At 42.5% G+C, this 22,174-nt stretch overlaps 1 protein-coding gene across 1 annotated transcript in view; it reads right to left on the reverse strand.

The window, feature by feature from the left end:
* Positions 1-16,023: 16,023 nt before the first annotated feature.
* The window catches only part of RPIA (ribose 5-phosphate isomerase A), a 56,024-nt gene continuing 49,873 nt past the window's right edge, over positions 16,024-22,174 (reverse strand). Inside the window, 1 exon segment of the mRNA XM_017857858.1 lies at positions 16,024-16,985. Coding sequence (XP_017713347.1) covers positions 16,888-16,985 — 98 coding nt within the window. The 3' untranslated portion in view covers positions 16,024-16,887.

A 22,174-nucleotide genomic window follows, 5' to 3' on the forward strand; every position in this document is an offset into this window, starting at 1 on the left:
TTTTTTTTTTTGAGACGGAGTCTCGCTCTGTCGCCCAGGCTGGAGTGCAGTGGCTGGTTCTCATCTCACTGCAAGCTCCGCCTCCCAGGTTTATGCCATTCTCCTGCCTCAGCCTCCGAGTAGCTGGGACTACAGGCGCCCGCCGCCTCGCCCGGCTAGTTTTTTGTATTTTTTAGTAGAGATGGGGTTTCACCATGTTAGCCAGGATGGTCTCGATCTCCTGACCTCGTGATCCGCCCGTCTCGGCCTCCCAAAGTGCTGGGATTACAGGCTTGAGCCACCGCGCCCGGCCCAGATGCTTGAATTTAAGATATCCTTCCTATTTCCTATGAAACTTAATAATAAATTGTTAAGAAGTCTACAAGTGTGATTTTAAAGAATCTCATAATCTGTTGCCTTACTTAGTTATAAATTGTGAAATCTTGTAAAAATATTTTCAATCAGAAAAGGACTTTGAAATGACTCTATATTACCTCTAGACTTAAAGAATAATATTTCTAATTCTGATTAGAAACCTCCCTCTCTTATCTGCTGACACATTATGCCAAGGCTTTGACAACAGCAGACAAAGCTGGTCACTCCACAGTGGACACAGATCAGAAGGTGTCACAGCTACCTCCATTCAGATCTAGGTGTGCAGCAGGCCTCTGCCTCTGTGTGTCTCTAACATGAACCATGGTCACCTGAATGAGGGAGGACTTATGCAGGAGGGGTTTATTGTGACTGTGTCTCCTGTTCCTGATGCGGTTAGTTTGGGGTCCATAGAATTGGGTGCAACTGCATTATTCATAAGACTTGGGAAGAGAGTCTTAGAAGTGAAATTGTTTGTGTTCATGACCCTGGAGTCAGTGTTTGGGGTGGACACTGTGATCTGATTTGTAGGGAATTGGAAGGACTTGTGGGCTGAGCAAGGAAAAGAGATGGCCACGTGGGGGCAGTCGCACACATGACTTTATTGGGTGAGACTTTCACAGGTTTGCAGAGACAAGTCCCTCCCAGCAGGAATCTGTGCAGAGAATAAGGTGCCAGCGTTGCTTCTCAAAACAATGGGACACTGGACAAGGGGTTGTGTGTCTAGGGGACGCCACACAGCAGCACAGCAGGGAGTTTCTGGTTTAAGCTTTTCATAACTGGGGTTTATCTTATTGCTAGCAGATGTGGTTGAAATTTTCTGGACATGAAAAGTAAGTATTTTCTGAAAACGCTAAAAATATTCATCTTTGGGCTGTTTTTAAAAGAGTTGCATCATAAAATTTGAGCTTGAAAGAGGCCATTAAGAAGTAAACACAGTTTTGAAATAAACAACATAGGGGACAGGATGGACACACAGATTGTCTTTAGCTCATTTATATAGCACTGTTTCCAATTCTGTAGACTTTGTTCTACAGATTGTATTAGTTCAAATTGTCCAAACTAACACTACCATGGATGAAGCTGAGAAACACAGAGACCTGTTCCCTACCTGGGGTGCCGTGAAAGTTCTTTGTGATTGAAGGGGAGAGTTTCTTTTTGGTTGAGAATTAAGACCAAGCCACTCACTGAGCATCCCTTGGTGAAGTTGCAGGTCCTGTGGCTGGATTCCTGGCTGCAAGGCACCTGTGGTTGAAGCTGTCTGTATGATCTCACCACCTGTAAATTGTCACTCAGTGGAGCATAGATTCACAGATAAATACTCTGGAACACAGACAGCACAGGGAATGAAGTCTTCGTGAATGTGTATCTTCTGCTTCTGAGAATCCATCTCTCCAGCACTGGAAGAAACAGGGTTGTTTGTATGTTGCACCTTCAGGCCCTGCTCTAGACCTCTCTAAGCTGAACCTCTAATGTTTGAGTTATTGTTCTTTACTTTTTCTTGGAAAAAATGTTTGGAAATCCTATAAAACTGTACACACAGCTGTGGGATTAAGTGGTGAGCCTTGCCTCTGTTCTTGTTATTGTTTTTGCAGAGCCCACCTCACCTACCAACAAACTGCACAAATCCAACCAACTGATTCTGTTTCCTTCCTGAGCATTCTGTGTCATCACTTCAATCTCTGTCTCTGCCTTCAATTCGACTTCTCTTCTGCAGGCTTTGTTAAAATGTCTGCCTATATCTTATAAGGACAATCATGATATCCTTTTTTTTTTTTTTTTTTTTTTTTTTTTTGAGACGGAGTCTCGCTCTGTCGCCCAGGCTGGAGTGCAGTGGCCAGATCTCGGCTCACTGCAAGCTCCGCCTCCCGGGTTTATGCCATTCTCCTGCCTCAGCCTCCGAGTAGCTGGGACTACAGGCGCCCACCACCTCGCCCGGCTAGTTTTTTGTATTTTTTTAGTAGAGACGGGGTTTCACCGTGTTAGCCAGGATGGTCTCGATCTCCTGACCTCGTGATCCGCCCGTCTCGGCCTCCCAAAGTGCTGGGATTACAGGCTTGAGCCACCGCGCCCGGCCGTGATATCCTTATAAGATAGAGATAGGCAGACATTTAACAAAGACTTTTTATTGACCCACCTGGGCCAGGGCCCACTTGGTCAATACAGGATAATCTGCCAATTTCATTAATGCCCTTAATTTACATGTTCAATTACATTCCGATGAGAAAGCAAAATGGGCTAAAAATGTCATCCTCAAGGAAACATTCATGTTTAATGCACAGAAAATGAAGATGAAGCCTGAGTTCTTCCTCATGAGAGAGTTGCAAAAGCAGGAGGAAGAGGAGCAAAGCTGGGTCCCCATGTCCACGAGGGCCTCCTGAGGCTGCTCCTGCTCAGAGAGTGGGGAAGGTAGATGAGTCAGCATGCGCTGCCACACCAAAAACACTGGACTGGATGGCGTAAACCACAGCATTTAATTTCCACGTTTCTGGTGACTGGAATATCACAGATCGATGTCCAGCAGGGTTTGTTTTCTGGTAAAGATGTTATTCCTCGTTTGCAGATGCCACTTTCTCACCATGTCTTCACACAGCCTTTCCATAGAACAGAAGGCTGTTAGAGAGAGAGAGAGGAAAATGGAGAGCTCTACGGATCTTATAAAAACATGAATCCTGCTGGATCAGAGACTCCCCATTATGACTTCAATTACATCTTTAGAGGTCCTAATTTCTACAGTCTCATTGAAATTAGGGTTTCAACATGAATGTGAGGACACAATTCAGTCCATAGCAGGTGGGACACAGCCAAGGCTGTGCTTCTGGTCTCAGAGCACGCGGCAGGTTCCCACAACTCAGCACACGGGTGGTTCCTCCCAGGTGCCGTGGTCACGGGGAAGATTTGACTCTAACTCTAGGGCTCCCTGTTGATAATGGGACACCAGCACTTCTCCTTTCCCAGGTGTTCCTGAGACCATAGTGTTGTCTTTTGTTTATTGTGGAGTGTGTTTGCCATCTTCAGGCAGGTCTTTGACATAGCAACTTACAGGACATCTGATTCTGTGATTATGAAAATTAATTATTGATTAATTAATCATAAATAATAAATTAAGCAATGCATTTATTCAGAAAAGAGGAGGGACAAATGATGAGCTTCAAAGAAAACAGAGTGTCTTAAGAAGACATAGTCCTTCAAACAAGAACAGTTAGAGTCACAGATTTTTAAACAAATGACTTTTTAGCAGCAATTACGAAATAGTAAATGACAACTTCAAATAGGCTACCACATATATAAGTTTATAGTCAAAATTATTTTCAAGAATCATGTAAACACATTTTCAGATTAAAACAAACAACAAAGGTGGGTTTATCAGCAGATCCACTCACTGGGAAATTTCTCAAATCTGTGATTGAGTCAAAAATACATTTGTCCCTGATGGAAAGTTTCATGGGTTTTTTTTGGTTTGTTTCTGTTTTCTGTTTTTTTTGTTTTTTGTTTTTTTGTTTTTGATCTTTAGAAGAAAACGGCTTTCTCTCCACTGTGTTCCACCTCATGCTGCTGAGGTTGGCTGGGCAGGCAGTGACTGTGAGGAAGGAGGAAGGCTGTGTTCTGAGGGTGGTCGTGCCTCCTGCCCACCTGGGTGACCCCATGGAGCAGAGCCACCGACACCACCAAGGGCACCTGCCTGCCTCTGCACTGCTATGGCACAGAAACAGAAACCTTATCACATTTAGTCCACCATATTATGAAGCTTCTTTGTAATAAATTTGATTATGCTCTCATTCTCCTTGTATCTCTCCCCTTTCAGTTTTTGGAATCATGTATTTTTCACCATTTTGACTTGAGAGTATAGGCCTTTGGGATATCAGCATCTTGTAGGTTGCATATTTGTTTGCTTTTCCTAAAAATATATCTAACCACCTTGAATGGGGTTTGATTTTATCTTCTGTCTTATGGAAAAGCAGAAACTCAAGGTGACTAGGTGCTGTCAATCACAGGAGGGGTAAAGGTGACAATGGTATTGCTTAGCTCCTGTTCTTGTTATCTACATTTTATTTTCTTTTACTGCATTCTGTAATAACATTTAGGCTCAAGGATGCATTAATTAGAATTTTTGAATAACATATTCAGTGTCTTATGTTTCTTAATTTGAGGGCTACAATCTAATAAATATGTATGTACATTTTGCCATGCAACTTTTAAACCTAACAGAAATGACACATTGGAATTTTAATTGCACTTACTACAGAATCTGTTATCTTGACATAAATGATCTTAAGTATAATTTAAGCCCTTAGCCTGCATCAGGATCTTGTTCTATTGATTCAATCAGCCTTTTGTGTCTCTACACCGTGTTACCACATGTGACAGACGTCACTTATTACTCGGATTCATATAAATTTATTTGGCAGAAAAATCAGATTATGGATGCAGATTAGTGGTAACACAAGTGAAATTCATGTTAGAAACGACCGGTTTGGGGATAGTTTTCTACATGATAACACTTGGTCATATTGGGAAATTGCTATCTTCCCACTTTCCAAACTTTCTCATTTACCACTCACACAAAACTGCCCTCTCTAGCATTATGGTGGAGAAAGCACTATTGCATTCTTAACAGAAAGCATTTCTGTTAGGTTTAAAAGTTGCATGGCAAAATATATAGAGATATTTATCCGACCTTAGCTCTCAAATTAAAAAAGCATATAAATTTAGTGTACTATTGTCAATGCAATCTATTAGGAGCATATTTTTTCTATGCATTTACAACTAAAAGAGAGGATTCAGATTTATTTTCAGGAAAAAAATAGTGTCATGTAAAAATGCCATTTTTTTATTTTTTAAATCATTTCTATGACAACATAGTACTAAATATTGCCTCTCTAAAATACTATGTCAGAAAAAACTTTTAAAATTTAAGAATTTGAGAAGAGAATAAAAATCTCCATATAATCTCATTTTTCCTGTAGTACATTATGTAAACTTTATGTTTTCCATCTGAATTATTGTTTATTTTCAAAGTCCACTATTGGAATTGCAAGAACTCCATTTTCAGTCAGCAAAAGGTAATTGAAGTATATCAAGCTATTTTGATATTAGAATCTTATATTTGACATGATTTTTAAAAATCTATAAGTAGAAAAAAATAAAATATTTAATCTAATTTTTCTTAGCCACACTCCCCTGAGGACAACTGGTGTACAATGCTTTCTCCACCATAATATTAGAGAGGGCAGTTTCATGTGAGTTGTAGAGAGAGAAAGTTTGGAAAGTGGGAAGATAGCAATTTCCCAACATGAACAAGTGTTACCATGTATAAAACTATCCCCAAACCAGTCACTTCTAACATGTATTTCACTTGTGTTACCACTAACCTGCATCCATGATCTGACTGTTCTGCCAAATAAATGGATTCAACTAACGTTGAGGCTAGGAGAAATAAGTAATGGAAAATTATTGTGTAATGGGTACAGAGTTTCAGTTTTACAAGACAAAAAAGTTACAGAAATGGATAGTGATGACTGCACAACATAGTGAATATATTTAATGCTACTAAACTGTTCGCTTAAAAACAGTTAAGATGGTAAATTTTATATTATGTGTATTTGCCATATTTAAAAATTGGAAAAAAAATTTATCAACATTATAAGTCATCAAGGAAATACAAAATAATATCCCAATGAAATTCCTTTATACACCCACCAGAGTGGTTAAAATTAAATAGCCTGATAAAAGAAAATGCCAGTGAGGATGTTAGCTGGAACTTTCATGCATTGTTGGTGTTATAGATGGAATGCTTGTGTTCTTCCCCTCCAAATTCACATGCTGAAGCTCTAAGCTTCTGTGTGGCTATATTTGGAGATGGGACCACTAAGGAAGTAATTAAGATTAAATAAGCATAAGGATGGGGCCCTGATCCAATATGATTAGCGTGCTTATAAGAAGGGACACAAGAGAGCTTCCAAAGAATTTGGATCCCTAGGCCCCTCAGAACCCTCAGCCTACAGAAGGGACAAAAACTACTTCTAAATAATCAAAGGGTTAAAAGGAAATTTGAAGGGAAATCAGAAAATATTTTGAACTGAACAAAAAATGAAAATGCAACATATCATAATTTGTGGGACATTAGCTAAAGCATTGCTTACAGGGACATTTATAGCACTAGATGCCTACATTAGAAAATAATTCTCAAATCAGCAGTCAAAGCTCCTTCCTCAGAAGGCAGTGCTGCTTGAGCTAACGGTCAATGCGAGATTAAATGAGTTAATGTAAGGGAAGTTATCAAAATGATGTTATACATAGAAAGAACATAGTAAGTACTTTTGAAGAGTTTCTGGATAAGAGGTGGTGATGATAACTTAGAGAAGTGGAGGTGGAGATGAGAGATGTGGATAAAGATATTTGGGAGTAAACAATCAACAAAATTTGGTGATGGATTGGATATGGAGTGGGGAGGGGGAGGAGGGTATAGGCATGACACCAAGACTCTGACTTCCACATCTGGATGGATGGTGGCAACATTCAGTAGGATGGGGAACATTGGAAGAGGATTAGGTTTGGAGGAGTTGACATGGACTTGGTTTTGCTCATGTTGAGTATACTGCTAACACCCAGCATGAAGAAAGTGCCTTTATTTCATCTGAATTTGGGACAAATAAATGAACTTATGTTATGATAGTGACCCTCTCTCACTTCTTTAATATGTTTTGCACAAAATCCCTGCCACAAATGAGTCAGTAGGTGTCCTCCATGACCAAGAAGAACTGAATTGCTTTTTTTTCGTACGTAGAGCTCTCATAGACAAGATTATCTTAAGCAAAAAGAACAAAGTTGGAGGCATCACACTAAATGGTTTGATACTTTTTCCTGTACCTCTCCTTGTTCTCATATATAAGAACATAAAAAAGAATGGAATTTTATTTTGACTAATATATCAAAATAATGAAATTTACTTTATGAAACAAATTTATGCCAGATTTCCAAATTGAAAGTTATGGAACATATTTAATAGCTGCACAGATACTCATGCTGTTTATGTAAGAGTGCTTCTTTAATAAATCTAAACCTAGTTATGAATAAAAAGCATTGTTGCTAAAACTAACTGAGACACCACTTCTGATAATGGCTGAATCAGCTTCTCTTGGACCAACCTGCCCAGAGATAGCAACTGTAAACTCTGGACAAAATAAAAAGCAACTACCTGAAGGCACTGCAGAGCATTCAGAAGTGGGAAGACACTGGAGAGAAGCCTCAAGTCTTTAGTCCACTGCTTTATTTTTTTCTCTTTGTTTTCTCTCTTTTTTGTTCCTCTCTTTTCTTTTTCCTGTCTTCCTGTATTAGTTTGTTCTCATGCTGCTGATAAAGACATACCAGAGACAGGGCAATTTACAAAAGAAAGGTTTATTGGACTCACAGTTTCAAGTTGCTGGGAGACTTCACAATCATGGCAGAAGGGGAAAGGCACGTCTCACATGGAAGCAGACAAGAGAAGAGAGCTTGTACAGGGAAAACGCCCATTTTAAGAACCATCAGATCTGGTGAGATGCATTCACTATCATAAGAACAGTGCAGGAAAGACCCGCCCCCATAATTCAATCACCTCCCACTGGGTTCCTCTCATGACATGTGAGAATTGTGAGAGTTACAATTCAAGATGAGATTTGAGTGGGGACACAGCCAAACCATATCATTCTGCGTCTGGTCTCTCCCAAATATCATGTCCTCACATTTCAAAACAAATCATGCCTTCCCAACAGTCCCGCAAAGTCTTAACTCATTTCAGCATTAACTCAAAGTCCACACTTCCAACATCTCATCTAAGACAAGGCAAGTCCCTTCCACCGATAAGCCTGTAAAATCAAAAGTGAGTTAGTTACTTCCTAGATACAACGGGGGTACAGATATTGGGTAAATGCAGCCATTCCAAATGGGAGAAACTGGCCAAAACAAAGGGGCTACAGGCTCCATGCAAGTCCAAAATCCAGCCAGCCAGACAAATCTTAAAGCTCCGAAATGATCTCTTTTGACTCCGTGTCTCACATCCAGGTCATACTGATGTTAAGAGGTGGGTTACCACAGTCTTGGACAGCTCAGCCCCCGTGCCTTTGCAAGTTATAGCCCCTCTCCTGGCTGCTTTCACGGGCAGGTGTTAAGTGCCTCCAGCTTTCCCAGGAGAATGGTGCAATCTGTCTGTGGAGCTACTGTTCTGGGATCTGGAGGATGGTGGCCCTCTTCTCACAGTTCTACTAGGTGATGCTCCAGTAGGGACTGTGTGAGGGCTCCAACCCCACATTTCCCTTTCACACTGCCTTAGCAGAGATTCTCCATGAGAGTGCCGCCCCTGCAGCAAACTTATGCCTGGACATCCAGACGTTTCACACATCCTCTGAAATCTAGGCAGAGGTTCCTAAACCTCAGTTCTTGATTTTTGCATACCTGCAGGCTCAACACCACATGGAAGCTGCCAAGGCTTGGAGTTTGCACCCTCTGAAGCCATGGCCCGAGCTGTACCTTGGCCCCTTTTAGTCACAGCTGGAATGGCTGGGACGCAGGGCACCAAGTCCCTAGACTGCACACAGCATGGGGAAACTGGGCCTGGCCCATGAAACCATTTTTTCATCCTAAGCCTCCTGGCCTGTGATGGGAGGGGCTGCCATGAAGACCTCTGACATTCTTCCCGTTGTCTTGGGGATTAACATATGGCTCCTCATTACCTATGCAAATTTCTGCAGCTGGCTTGAATTTCTCCTCAGAAAAATGTTCTTTTCTTTTCTATTGCATTGTCAGGCCGCAGACTTTCCAAACCTTTATGCTCTGCTTCCCTTATAAAACTGAATGCCTTTAACAGCACCCAAGTGACCTCTTGAGTGCTTTGCTGCTTAGAAATTTCTTTCACCAGAAACCCTAAATCATCTCTCTCAAGTTCAAAGTTCCACAAATATCTAAGGCAGGGGCAAAATGCCACCAGTCTCTTTGCTAAAACATAACAAGAGTCACTCACCTTTGCTCCAGTTCCCAACAAGTTCCTCATCTCCATCTGAGACTACCTTAGCCTGGGCCTTATTGTTCATATCACTATCAGTATTTTTGTCAAAAAGCCATTCATCAAGCCTCTAGGAGTTTCCAAACTTTCCCACATTTTTCTGTCTTCTTCTGAGCCTTCCAAACTGTTCCAGCCTCTGCCTGTTACCCAGTTCCAAAGTTGCTTCCACACTTTGGGGTATCTTTTCAGCAACACCCTACTCCTAGTACCAGTTTACTGTATTAGTTCATTCTCATGCTGCTGATAAAGACATACCTGAGACTGGGCAATTTACAAAAGAGGTTTATTGAACTTATGGTTCCATGTGGCTGGGGAGGCCTCAAAATCATGGTGGAAGGTAAAAGACTTGTCTCAAATGGTAGCAGACAAGATAAGACATATTGTGCAGGGAAATCTCCCATTTTCAAAACTGTCAGATCTCGTGAGACTCATTCACTGTCATGAGACCAGTGCAGAAAAGAGCTGCCCCCATAATTCAGTCACCTCCCACCAGGTTCCTCCCATGACATGTGAGAATTATGGGAGTTACAATTCAAGATGAGATTTGGGTGGGGACACAGCCAAACTGTATCACTTTCTGTGTGTCATTTGAGCATTTTTTTATTTATTTACTTTTTTTGAGACGAAGTTTTGCTCTTGTCACCCAGGCTGGAGTGCAATGGCACAATCTCGGCTCACTGCAACCTCCGCCTCCTGCATTCAAGCAATTCTCCTGCTTTACCCTCTCAAGTAGCTGGGATTACAGGTGCCCACCACCACACAAGGCTAATTTTTTATATTTTTAGTAGAGATGGGGTCTCACCATGTTGAACAAGCCTCCACCAGTTCCCCTAGCCCTGGGACTGGCAAAATGTGAGTGAGACTCATTCGTGGACTGTGACTCCATTTAGTGGATTATCAGCCAGCATTAAGAATTAAAGCTGTAATGGCTCTCACCTGTAATCTCAGCACTTTGGATGGGAGGATTGCTTGAGGCTAGGCATTTAAAGCCAACCTAGGCAATAAAGTGAGATCCTGTCTCTGAAAAACATTTCAAAAAATTAAATCCCAAGTATTCATTCAAGCTGAGCACCTACTCTCTCTCTCTGCCAAGCACTGGCAATACAAAAACAAACAAGACAAACATGGCCCCTGCCTATGGAGACTGATGAGTAATGAGGGCAATGGAGAACAGCCAAGGAAATCTGTAAAAGTGCTATGCCTGTCATGGTGCAGTAGGAAACAGAAACCATGACAGCTGCTTCACATGGAGGGCATTCAATACAAGGACTTGTTGACACAGTTGTTGGAAGGCTGGATGAACAGAAAGGGGCCACTGGGCCACTGAACAATCCAGAGAATAAGTAGGTGCCCCAGCAGAGGCAGGGAAGAGACAAAGAGAGACAATGGAAAGTGGAGAGTGACCTAAGGGAGGTAGGCTGGGGGGCTTGGTAGTCAAGGGTGGCCTTCCTAGAGGAGGTGACATGGGGCTGGTTCCCTGCCTTTCAGGGTCGGTCATAGATAGACTGGGGGTCAGCTGGGGAGAGACAAGCAGGCAGTCAACCAACCAGGACTAAGTGACCTGGTGCCTGAATGAAGGGCTTATCGCTGAAGCACAGATGAAGGGTTTCAGTTCAAAACTGAGGGTACTGAGTGGACCTTCCTGGGGTACTTCCACTAGACTCCAACTCACTGTGGGTTCTAGAAATATGTTAAGCTATAGACTCCAGACCTTGCTCCAAGAAATCAGAGCCCTTAAATAACCAGAACAGGTGTATGCGTGTACCCAACTTGAATTCTCGGCTGTGTGCTCTCTGCATGCCGCAGCCACCTCACGAGTGACCATGGAGCCTGGGAAAGCGGTCAGTTTCAAATGAGATGTGCAAAGTTAAAGTACACGTGGGCATTTTGAAGACTTCATACAAAGAAAAAATATGAAATATCCTTATGTGTTAAAAAGTATATTTTAGATATTTTGTGATTAAATAAAATATTTTACTAACTTAAGTTTACCTGGTTCTCCTTCACTTTTCCAGTGTGGAGATCTAGAACATTTAAGATTATGTGGCTGCATTCTCTCAGGCAGTGCTGTTCCTGTTCACATCTGCTGCTCTGGGTCTAGCACCTTAGTGGGCTCTCGCCTTGTGAGTGCTTCCCCTGGGTTTCACAAGGAGACAGCGCAGCACACTGGCACAGAGGACAGGGCCCAGATGCCAGCTAAGCCCAGAGAAATCAAGCCCTGGAACGCGATGAACTCATCGGTGACTGGAAACTGGTCTCACTGTCCCACTAGAACAGCTCGGGAATAAATGAAGGATGCGTCCCCTTCTCCTATTCGAAACTCAAGTTGGAAAATCCCCAAACCTGGGAACTCTCAAAATGTGTTCTCTCGCCCATCAGGGAGCATTCAGAGATAATTATTGCCAACGCGTTAAGCTGACAGGGATGCAACCAGCAGGACTTCAGTTCCAGCTTGTCCTCTCCCCACCTTGCTGCTGAGCAGATGTTCTCACTCATCAGACATAGTAGAATGGGTTTCAGCACTGAATTTATTCATCTATCTACGTAATGCATTGTCTGCAGACACCAGGCTTTCCTTTCCTGGGAAGTCTTTTCCTTCCCCTCTTTGGAATCTGCCTCCACTGCACTGGCCACGTGCACTGTCACACTTCCATCCCTCTCCCAAAACCATTACAGATGTTTATCTGCTGAGCCAACTTGGGTACATTTGATACTAGGTTATATTGGAGTGTTTTTTGCTCCCTGCAATACAACGCAGTTAACAATAAAGCCAAAGGCACTGAACCTATGTTGTTAAAACCTCAGCTCATCTGATTACTGGTTAGTGGAGAGTGAAGGCTCGATGCAATCCTAAATCTGGCAGCTTCAGCTACCAGGTGCAACAGGAAGTGAGCAAAGTCAGGCAATCTGAGAAGAAATCAAAAGAAATGGTGTCCATGACACCAGTGAAGTCTGAAGGGCTGGAGTGACATCCTTGGGTATGTGGGACCTGACTCCTGCACCCGCAGTTGCCAAGTACACACAACTGCTCAATTCAGTTAGTCAAAGGAACTGGCCCGGGCGCAGTGGCTCAGCCTGTAAGTCCCAGCACTTTGGGAGGCCGAACGGGGCGGATCACGAGGTCAGATGGAGACCATCCTGGCTAACACGGTGAAACCCGTCTCTACTAAAATACAAAAAACTAGCCGGGTGAGGCGGCGGGCGCCTGTAGTCCCAGCCACTCAGGAGGCCGAGGCAGGGGAATGGTGTAAACCCGGGAGGCAGAGCTTGCAGTGAGCTGAGATCCGGCCACTGCACTCCAGCCTGGGCGACAGAGCCAGACTCCGTCTCAAAAAAAAAAAAAAAAAAGGAACTGACAAACTCAGTATCAGTTAGTCAAAGGGTGGAAGAGTTGATTAGAGAACGCTCAGGCCCCCTGGATCGTAGGGGCTTCTGCCATATCTTCAGAGACAGAGATGTTGCCCGAGATGGCTGGGAGCTGGCCTGGCTCTATCAGTCAGGCCTCAAGTGTTGCTACAAGCTGGCCTGGCACCCACAGCCAGGCCATGATGTTCTCGTGTGGAACAGTTTCACCAATATCAACATCAGACAAGGCCACTCTGTGACCACGATGAAGACAAAACCAAGACCATAATTGTACAGACAAAACCTACTGTCCACATCACAAAAACTGGCCACTATCATTAACGAGTAACTGCCCTTTCTTTACCAGTGGTAGCTTTAGGCTCATGCCATTCTTCTTACTTTCTAGGTAAGAATTGTTAAGATACCCAGTTATAGAGGTAGCCCTGCTTCCTGAACGTATCCAATCTAGAGCTAAGCTCTGCTTCCTTCGGCCTAAACCCTAACGGTGAGATAACTGCAGCTTCCCATGGCGTATGATTTCCCTTATTCAATGGGTAAATGACTCCAGCTTTGTTCAACTGTGTGTGTGTTCCTGAATGGTCTTTGGCTAAAAGGAATTAACAGTCCTCAGTCATAAATGCCCCTTTGCAGGCTAGCAATGCCTCTGGTAGCCACCCTGCCTAAATCACAGGGAGAAAGGAGGAAAAAAGGAAACAGACGAGAGACAGAAACCAATGGTTGTCAAGTTCCATTCCAGAGTGACAAAGAAAGGTGACTTCTATAAAGGGCACTTTCCTGTGGCCCACCCAACGCTATGTGCAATGTTCTCCTCCTTCCTCCTACCAAAGAAAGTGCATCAGAAGACAGAAATGGATTGTTATAGGATTAACCATGAGCTACACACACGACCCAACCATTCACTAACTCCAGTACTTTAACAAATTACTTGTCACTCAAGTTACAACTTATGGACACAATTAAGGAACACAAACTATTCCAAGCCCTATAACCACCTTGAAGTAGGAATAAGGCCTAGAGCCAGAGAAGTCTGGCTGGTCTGCTTTCCAGTGGGTGACCTGAACAAGTTACTTAAACTAAGCCTCAGTTTCTCACTCAGCAGATTATAAGAACAAAAACACCATAAAGATGTTGTGAGCTAACAGGGCAAAAACTCAAATAGTGCCTGGCACACATTCAAGTTCAAATATGATAGCTCCCTGCTTCCCCTCCTTGCCACTTTAGGATAAAATTTGAAACTACTGAAATATAATAGTTCAATTAAAATAGTACATCAAAGCAAAGCCCTGCCCCTGAAATAAAAGATAGCTTCTTGGAACGATTACTCCAAACTTAGCTTTTCTGTGGAACCTGCCTGTCTCCATTAGAATTTTCCCATAAAAAGTCACAACACACCATCCCTGGCACTTCTTGAGACCAACATAAGAATATCCTCCCAGACACTACAAAACCCCCAACCTGAAGACCAGGGGTTCCAGGGCTGACTCAGTCACTAACTAGCTGTGTCTGTGACAAGTGACTTATCCTATTCAGGCCTCTTTCTCCGCCGTCAACTGACGGCTTATTAACTTTAATTAGAAGTGCTTTAATGGAGTCAAAGCCAGCAAAGACTCCACGTAGGAAGCTGTCACCAGAGTCATCTGTCAGCCACTTTCCCCATACATGACTCACCTCCTGCCCACCTGCCCACTGTGTTCCTCCACTACATCATTCCTCTGTCAAGGTGCCTGTCAGGCTGACCAGGCTGGAAGCCCCTGGAGCACAGGAGGATCTTACTCATCGGTGTCCCATCCTCTCCCTCCCACTAGTGCCCACTAGGAATTGGCCCATGATGGGAGTTCAAACAGTCCGATCAATGAAGAATACAAAAACTTAATGAGAGGTTGTAGCTGAAACCAAATGGAATAGATTTTATTCAAATCAGAGTGATTTTCCTCCTTTGATACCTTCCAGAAGTGTGACTGCTTACCTTGGTTATAACCATTTCTCAAAAACCAAACTTGCAGCTCACCCTTGTCCCTAAGATTCATCATTAATCACATGTACTGGCATGTGGGTCACATGAAAAAAACTGTTTTTTCCATCTAACTTATTCCATCTAACTCCCCAGAAAGATCACATTTAATGAGTTTTAATGAAGAATCTTTAGTCAAAATGTACCTTGCTGCATGTGTAAAGCAGAGCAGGTGTTTTGTTTTCTTCAAGAGAAGAAAACCTAACATTGACATTCAAAGGAACTTCAGATCCATCACAGGTGCGAATGCCTGTGAAACCCACAGAACATTTGCATGTGATGTGGTGCATGCAGGTGTTTTTCAGAAATTCGGCTTAACTTTGTTGTTTATCTTTATTCCTAAATTTAATCCATGCCACAAGAGCTTTAAAAGATTATTTCAAAAATTAGTTCTATCAAGATCTCAGCTAAGTTGTAGTGCCTGTTTTGTGCAAAAATTATAACCCAAATTAAAAGAAAATAAAGCACTCCTGACAATACATTTCCTAACAATATGTGAGGCAACTATTTTTAAAGAGCACCTTGAAAAGTGAAGAGGGAATTCTGAAATAAGCATCTTTAATGCCTTCTCTCCTGATTAACTTCTATTTTACTACTTGATTTAGCAAGAATTTAGATGCTAACATGTCTGATCATTATTACCCAAGCATCAAAATAGAGGGTAAAATGAGGGAAATGACTGTTTCAAGTATCGTGCAAAGTTAGCAAGGGGAAATCAGGGCTCTCAGCATCAACACCCTTTAACAGCAGGATGGATTCCTTTGAGCCTTGTCTAGAATGCTCACTGAGCTGGTCAGGCCTTTCCTTTCCCTGTCTATGAGGCTCTTTTCTGGAGAGCTGTTTATTAAGCAGATTGTCAGCAGATTACAGAGTTGGGGGCGCTAATGAGGAAATTCAGGTTACCTGTTTTGCTGCATATCAGCTTCCATGACTAAAGAAGGCTTGACTAATATAAAATGTGGAGATAATTTGTGACTTTTGTTCATCTGTGTTACCCTTCATGTACGACGAAAATTAATACCTTACCTGACAAAAGGCTACAGCGTATTTCCTTAGATAACTGACCTATCTGGAAGACAGCTCTCCCAGAAATAATGAAAGTAGTTACCTATTCTTTGGTTCAAGATTTCTTGAGTGAATTCTACCCCTTATCACAGATCTGATGTACGCTGAGTGGGCAAAACTGATTCCCCTCCCATCTTGGCTTTCCTTCTGTGGCCATTTAAATTTAAATTCTACAATAAAGACAAAAGAGTCAAAATGGCACCACACTGTTTTATTTAAACCTGCAGACAATATAAAGAGGTAAGGACTTCTGACGCCAAACCATGCAAGTAATAACAAAAGAACAGAAAAAAATATTAACAACAAAAATAAAATCATTAAAAACAAAAAAAGTACTTCACATTTCACAGCAGTGCTTTGGCAGTACTGGCAAACATTTCTGGTCAACTGCTTCCAACAGCAGGGATATGAAGAAACCCCCAGATCTTAGCAAAAGTATAACCACATTTTCTCCCTGATAGCTTACATTCCAAGTCATTCCATACCATACGGCTCCACTCCACAGTTTTACAAACCTGATCTTAAGATGTAACTAGGTATTATGTGTGCTCACAATGAAAACTAACTAAAAACAAAACAGAGGGTAGCAGACAAGTAAACAAAGTTTCCAGTAAGGCATCAGGAGATCACTGCTGGCTGGGCCCCTCACTTTACCAGCTTAAAGAAGTTTTGATTTTTATTTCTCAGCAAACCCAATATTCAGAAGCTTTACCAGCAGACTCAAGTCAAAGGTTTTAAATACAGTTCAGCTCTCCCTTTTTTTTTTTTTTGGTAAATATTTCATATAAAACATGAAATCAAGATCTACTTTATTTAAAAAAACTGAATATTTCAATAGTAAAAATATATGTTTATATTTCTCTTTTTAAAAAGACATTTAATAACAATACTTCATAAGACCGATTTAACTCCCCTTCCCACTCTCCCTCCCCACCCCCCGGCCACCAGTTGTCCACCCTGGCAGAGATACATTAAGGCAAAGGCTCCTGGAGAGGTACGTTCACCTTGGCTGTGGGCTGGAGACTCAAGGTGAACACACTCTGCTCCTTGCGGGTCAACAGAAAGGCTTCTCCCTCATGTTCACTGAGCCATCCTGCATCCCAAAGTAGACTCTCTCAGCCATGTTGATGAATAGGCCTGTGTCCACCACACCTGCAGGACAAAGGACAGAAAGAAACATTAATGTTTCAGTCTCCCAAAGCAAAATCAAAGACTGCAGGGTCACTAGAAGCAACTGTCATACACAGCATTGGACGAATGACAAATCTAAAGCCTTTCTCTCCCACACAGCAATGAAAAGCCATTCTGATTATCTTCATTTTTTCTTGCCACCTCTTTCTCCCCTCCCACTTTGGCCTTTTTTCTGTACCCAAACATGCTAAGCTTTGTCCTGCCCTGAGGCCTTTTTCATGCTGTTCCCTCTGCCTGGGCCAGTCATTGTCAAGCACTTCAAGGGGCTGGCTGGTCTCTGTCCTTCGGACATATCAGATGGCAAGTCATCCTCTAGAGACCCTCCATGACTACTCCAACCAAGGAGCCCCACTACCAGTTATTTTCAATCACACCACCAGCCTTGAAAGATTTCCTCGGAATGGGAGGAAATATTGGCAAAGCACATACCTGACAAAGGACTCATATCAAAAATATAAACAATTTATAAATCATCAAGAAAAAGACAGAATCCCCATAGAAAAATGGGCAAAAGACTGAACAAGTACCTCATAAAAGAAGCTATCCAAAATGGCCAATAAACATTTTAAAAGATGCTCAAATTCATTCACTGAAAGGAAATACAAATTAATATTACAAGACATCACTACACACACACTGGAGTGAGCGTAATGAAATTTTGCTGGGATGCAAAGACACTCATACACATTGATGGTGAAAGCTGAGCTGGCAAAAGCACTTTGGAAATGTTGTAAATACATCTTCCAAAGCTGAACGTATTCATACCTAACCACTCAGCAATTCTACTCCTAGGTATACCACTGTTAGGCATACATATGGTCATCAAAAGACATGTGTAAGATGTTCATAGTGGCGCTTTTCCTGTTAGCTAAAAACTGATAATACCTAAATGTCCATCAAGAGTAGAATAGAGGCTGGGTACGGTGGCTCATGCCTATAATCCCAGCACTTTGGGAATGGAGCCCAGGAGTTCAGTGGAGATCCAGATGGAGCTGATGGAGCCCAGGAGTTTGAGACCAGTCTGGGCAACATAACATAGAGATGGCAGCTCTACAAAAAAACACAAAAATTAGCCAAACATGCCGGCACATGCCTGTAGTCCCAGCTACTCGGGAGGCTGAGGTGGGAGGATCGTCTGAGCCCAGGAGCAGAGGGTGCAGTGAGCCATGATTATGACACCATACTCCAGCCTGGGTGACAGAGCAAGATCCTGTCTCCAAGAAAATAAAGAAAGAGAAAAAACTAAAAGAGTAGAATAGATATAAACTTTTTTTCACACACATACAGATGATGGAATATGATTCAGCAGTGAAAATTAACAACTACACACAACCTTTACCAAGAATATTTACATATACACACACATACTTCAATGATATAACACTTTAACTGTAAGAGAAAAGGTATAATGAACCAGGTATGCATGGAAACAGACACCTGCACACACTGCTGGTAGAAGAGTAAGTGAATACAAGCTACAGACGGCAATGAGGTACCATCTAACAAAAATCACAGACACATTAATCCTTTCATCCTGTGATTCCCTGCTAGCAAAAATCTGCAAACATAAATGATCACTAGTAGTGATCCAGTTAAGTAATAATGTTACATAGCTAAAGTGGAATACATTCAGTTATTCAGAAAAAAAGAAAAAGGAACAAGAAAGCTCTTTTTTAAGCCAATGTGTAATAATCTCCAAGACAGGCAAAGCAGGAAACAGAACATGTATAAAGCAGGCTATCACTAGTGTAAAAAGGGGTGGGGCGGGAGGAGTTTCAATTTGTGTGTTTATGAACGTCTATCTCAAAGGCCACCCAATTTTGGTAACACTGGCTGCCTCCAGGTAGGGTAACTAGTTGGTTGGAAAAGTGGCAAAGAGGACTTGCCATTCTTTAACTCATAATTTTAAACCTCACAAATTCAAAATGATAAACACAATGAAAGCTTGCAGGAAAATGGCGGACAGGAGACAGGACTAATGTGCAGCGCCCACTTGGACAAACAAAACAGTGCGTGGGGATGCACATTGTGAACTTGTGCTCCAAGAACCGCCATAGGAACATACCAGGAAAACCAAAAGAATTCACAGACCCTTTGAAAGAAGTGGCTTGCTGCTGTAAACTCCACAAGACAGCCAAAAAACTGTGAGTTCCCGAAGTGTGAGAGGGGGAAAAGTCAGCTTCTGAATTTTAAACTACACAAATTCAAAATGATAAACACAATGAAAGCTTGCAGGAAAATGGCGGACAGGAGACAGGACTAATGTGCAGCGCCCACTTGTACAGACAAAACAGTGCGTGGGGATGCACATTGTGAACTTGTGCTCCAAGAACTGCCATAGGAACATACCAGGAAAACCAAAAGAATTCACAGACCCTTTGAAAGAAGTGGCTTGCTGCTGTAAACTCCACAAGACAGCCAAAAAACTGTGAGTTCCCGAAGTGTGAGAGGGGGAAAAGTCAGCTTCTGAACATACATCCCCACTGGGGAACCTGAAAAATCCAGATCACAGAAGACGGATTTAACCCTACCTAGAGCTGAAATGGATTTAGAGAGCTGAGCAAGCTATAAAAGTAGAAACAGCAGCAGGAAGAGCCCTGCAGACACTCCCAGTTCCCAGCTTGAGCCCAGAGAAGCCATCCCTGGCTTTATCTCACAGGGATCCTTGGGGAAGAAAACGCAGCCAGTGGAACTGGGGAGGGGCCACAGGGTGAAGGAAGCTTCTAGCTGAACTTTGTAATAATTTCAACTGAGCACAAATTTTCCTGAGAAGAATCCGGTAGGGGACAAATGGGAAGTGCAGATATAAATGAAGAAGCCACAGCCGAAGGTGCAGGCAGGCAAGGAGGGACGAGGCCTGAGAGGCCTGCTTGCTTTCTCAGTAGGGAGGCCTGTAGCCTGGGCAAGATCTCAGCCCTGCTCACCATGGTGGGGCATGGCAGGAGTTAAACTGGCCTTGCTGGCTGTGTGACAGCTGGGTAGGGTCTGTCACTGCTGGCTTTCTCCTACTTCCCTGGCAGCCTGTACGACACAGAAGAGGCAGCCATAATCCCCCTGGGAACATAACTCCATTGACCTGAGAACTACCCTCCAACCCCCTCCCCAGTGGCCACAGCAAGCTCCGCCCAAGGGAAGTCTGACTCAGACCCACCTAACTCTGCCCTAACCTGATGGTTTTTCTCCACCTGCCGTGGTACCAAAGACAAAAGACATAAACTCTTGGGAGTTCTATGGCCCTGCCCATTACCTAAGAAACCAAAATACTTATCCTGGCCAACACAGACAAGCTTGTATCCCCACTGTACTACCGCAGCTGATGCTTTCTTGAAAGCACCATCTCCTGGCTGAAGGCCAACCAACTCAAGCCACTACAGAAACTCGTAACAGAACAACCCTGCTCCAAAAAGGGGAAAACAACAGGTAATTCCACTGCCTGCAACATCCTGGCTAACCAGAGATCCTGAGTCTGTCCACATGACTTCACTGCTAGCATAAACCAGCATTCAAGAAAATCAGTGTACTAAACAAAAATACAACCAGGGACTCCCACAGAGTCCACTTCACTCTCCTGCTACCTCCACCAAAGCAGGTGCTGGTATCCACAGCTCAGAGACCTAAAGACATATCATATCACAGGACTTTCTGCAGACATTCACCAGTACCAGCCTGGAGCCTGGTAGCCCCACTGGGTGGCTACAACCACTGCAGTCCAGCTCTCAAGAATCCTTATCCTTAGGGGAAGACGAAGAGCACCCCATCAAGGGATCACTCCATTGGACAAAAGAATCTGAACAGTAGCCCTTGGGTTCTAGATCTTTCCAGTGAAACAGTCTACTCAAATGAGAAGGAACTAGAAGACAAATTCTGGTAATATGACAAAACAAGGTTCTATAGCACCTCCAAAAGATCACACTAGCTCTCCAGCAACAGATCCAAACCAAGAAGAAATCTCTAAATTACCAGATAAAGAATTCAGAAGGTTATTAAGCTACTCAAGGAGGTACCAGAGAAAGGTGAAAACCAACTTAAAGAAAATTTTAAAAGACTCCAGAGAAACAGATGTCATAAAGAAAAGACAATCAAACTTCTGGAAATGAAAGACACACTTGAGAAATGCAAAATACACTAGGAAATGTCAACAACAGACTAGAATAGGTAGAAAAAAAGAACTTCAGAGCTCGAAGACAAGGCTTTCAAATTAACCTAATCCAAGAAAGACAAAGAAAAAAAATCAAAGAAATGAACAAAGCCTCCAAGAAATTTGGGATTATGTTAAACAACCAAACATAAGAATAACTGATGTTCCTGAGGAAGGAGAGAAATCAAAAAGTTTGGAAAGCTTATTTGAGGGAATAACTGAGGAAAACTTTCCTGGTGTTGCTAGAAATCTAGATATCCAAATAAAAAAGCTTGAAGAACACTCAGGAAATTCATTGCAAAAAGATCACCACCTAGGCATATAGTCATCGGGTCATCTAAAGTAAGACGAAGGAAAGAATCTTGAAAGTTGTCAGGCAAAAGCATTAGGTAACCTATAAAAGAAAGCCTATCAAATTAACAGCAGATTTCTCAGCAGAAGCCCTACAAGCCAGAAGGGATTGGGGTCTTATCTTTAGCCTCCTTAAACTAATTATCAGCCAATATCCAGCAAAACTACACTTCATAAATGAAGGAGAGATAGTCATTTTCAGACAAACAAATGCTGAGAGAATTCACCACTACCAAGCTAGCCCTACAAGAAATGCTAAAATGAGTTCTAAATCTTGATACAAAACTCACAATAAACCTAAATAGAACCTCCTTAAAGCATAAATTTCACAGGGCCTATGAAACAGTATCACAGTACAAAAAAAACAAGGTATCCAGGAGACAACTACCATGATGAATAAAACAGTACCTCGCATCTCAGTATTAACGCTGAATGTAAACTGCCTAAATGCTCTACTTAAAAGGTACACAATGGGCCGGGCTCAGTGGGAGGCCAAGGCAGGTGGATCACCTGAGGTCAGGAGTTTGAGACCAGCCTGGCCAACATGGTGAAACCCTGTCTCTACTAAAAATACAGAAAAGTTAGCCAGGCTTGGTGGTGGGCGCCTGCAATCCCAGCTACTCGGGAGAATGAGGCAGGAGAATCGCTTGAACCTGAGAGG

The sequence above is a fragment of the Rhinopithecus bieti genome, unplaced genomic scaffold, assembly GCF_001698545.2.
Source record: "Rhinopithecus bieti isolate Rb0 unplaced genomic scaffold, ASM169854v2 scaffold_48016, whole genome shotgun sequence".
In the NCBI taxonomy this organism is placed as follows: Eukaryota; Metazoa; Chordata; class Mammalia; order Primates; family Cercopithecidae; genus Rhinopithecus; species Rhinopithecus bieti.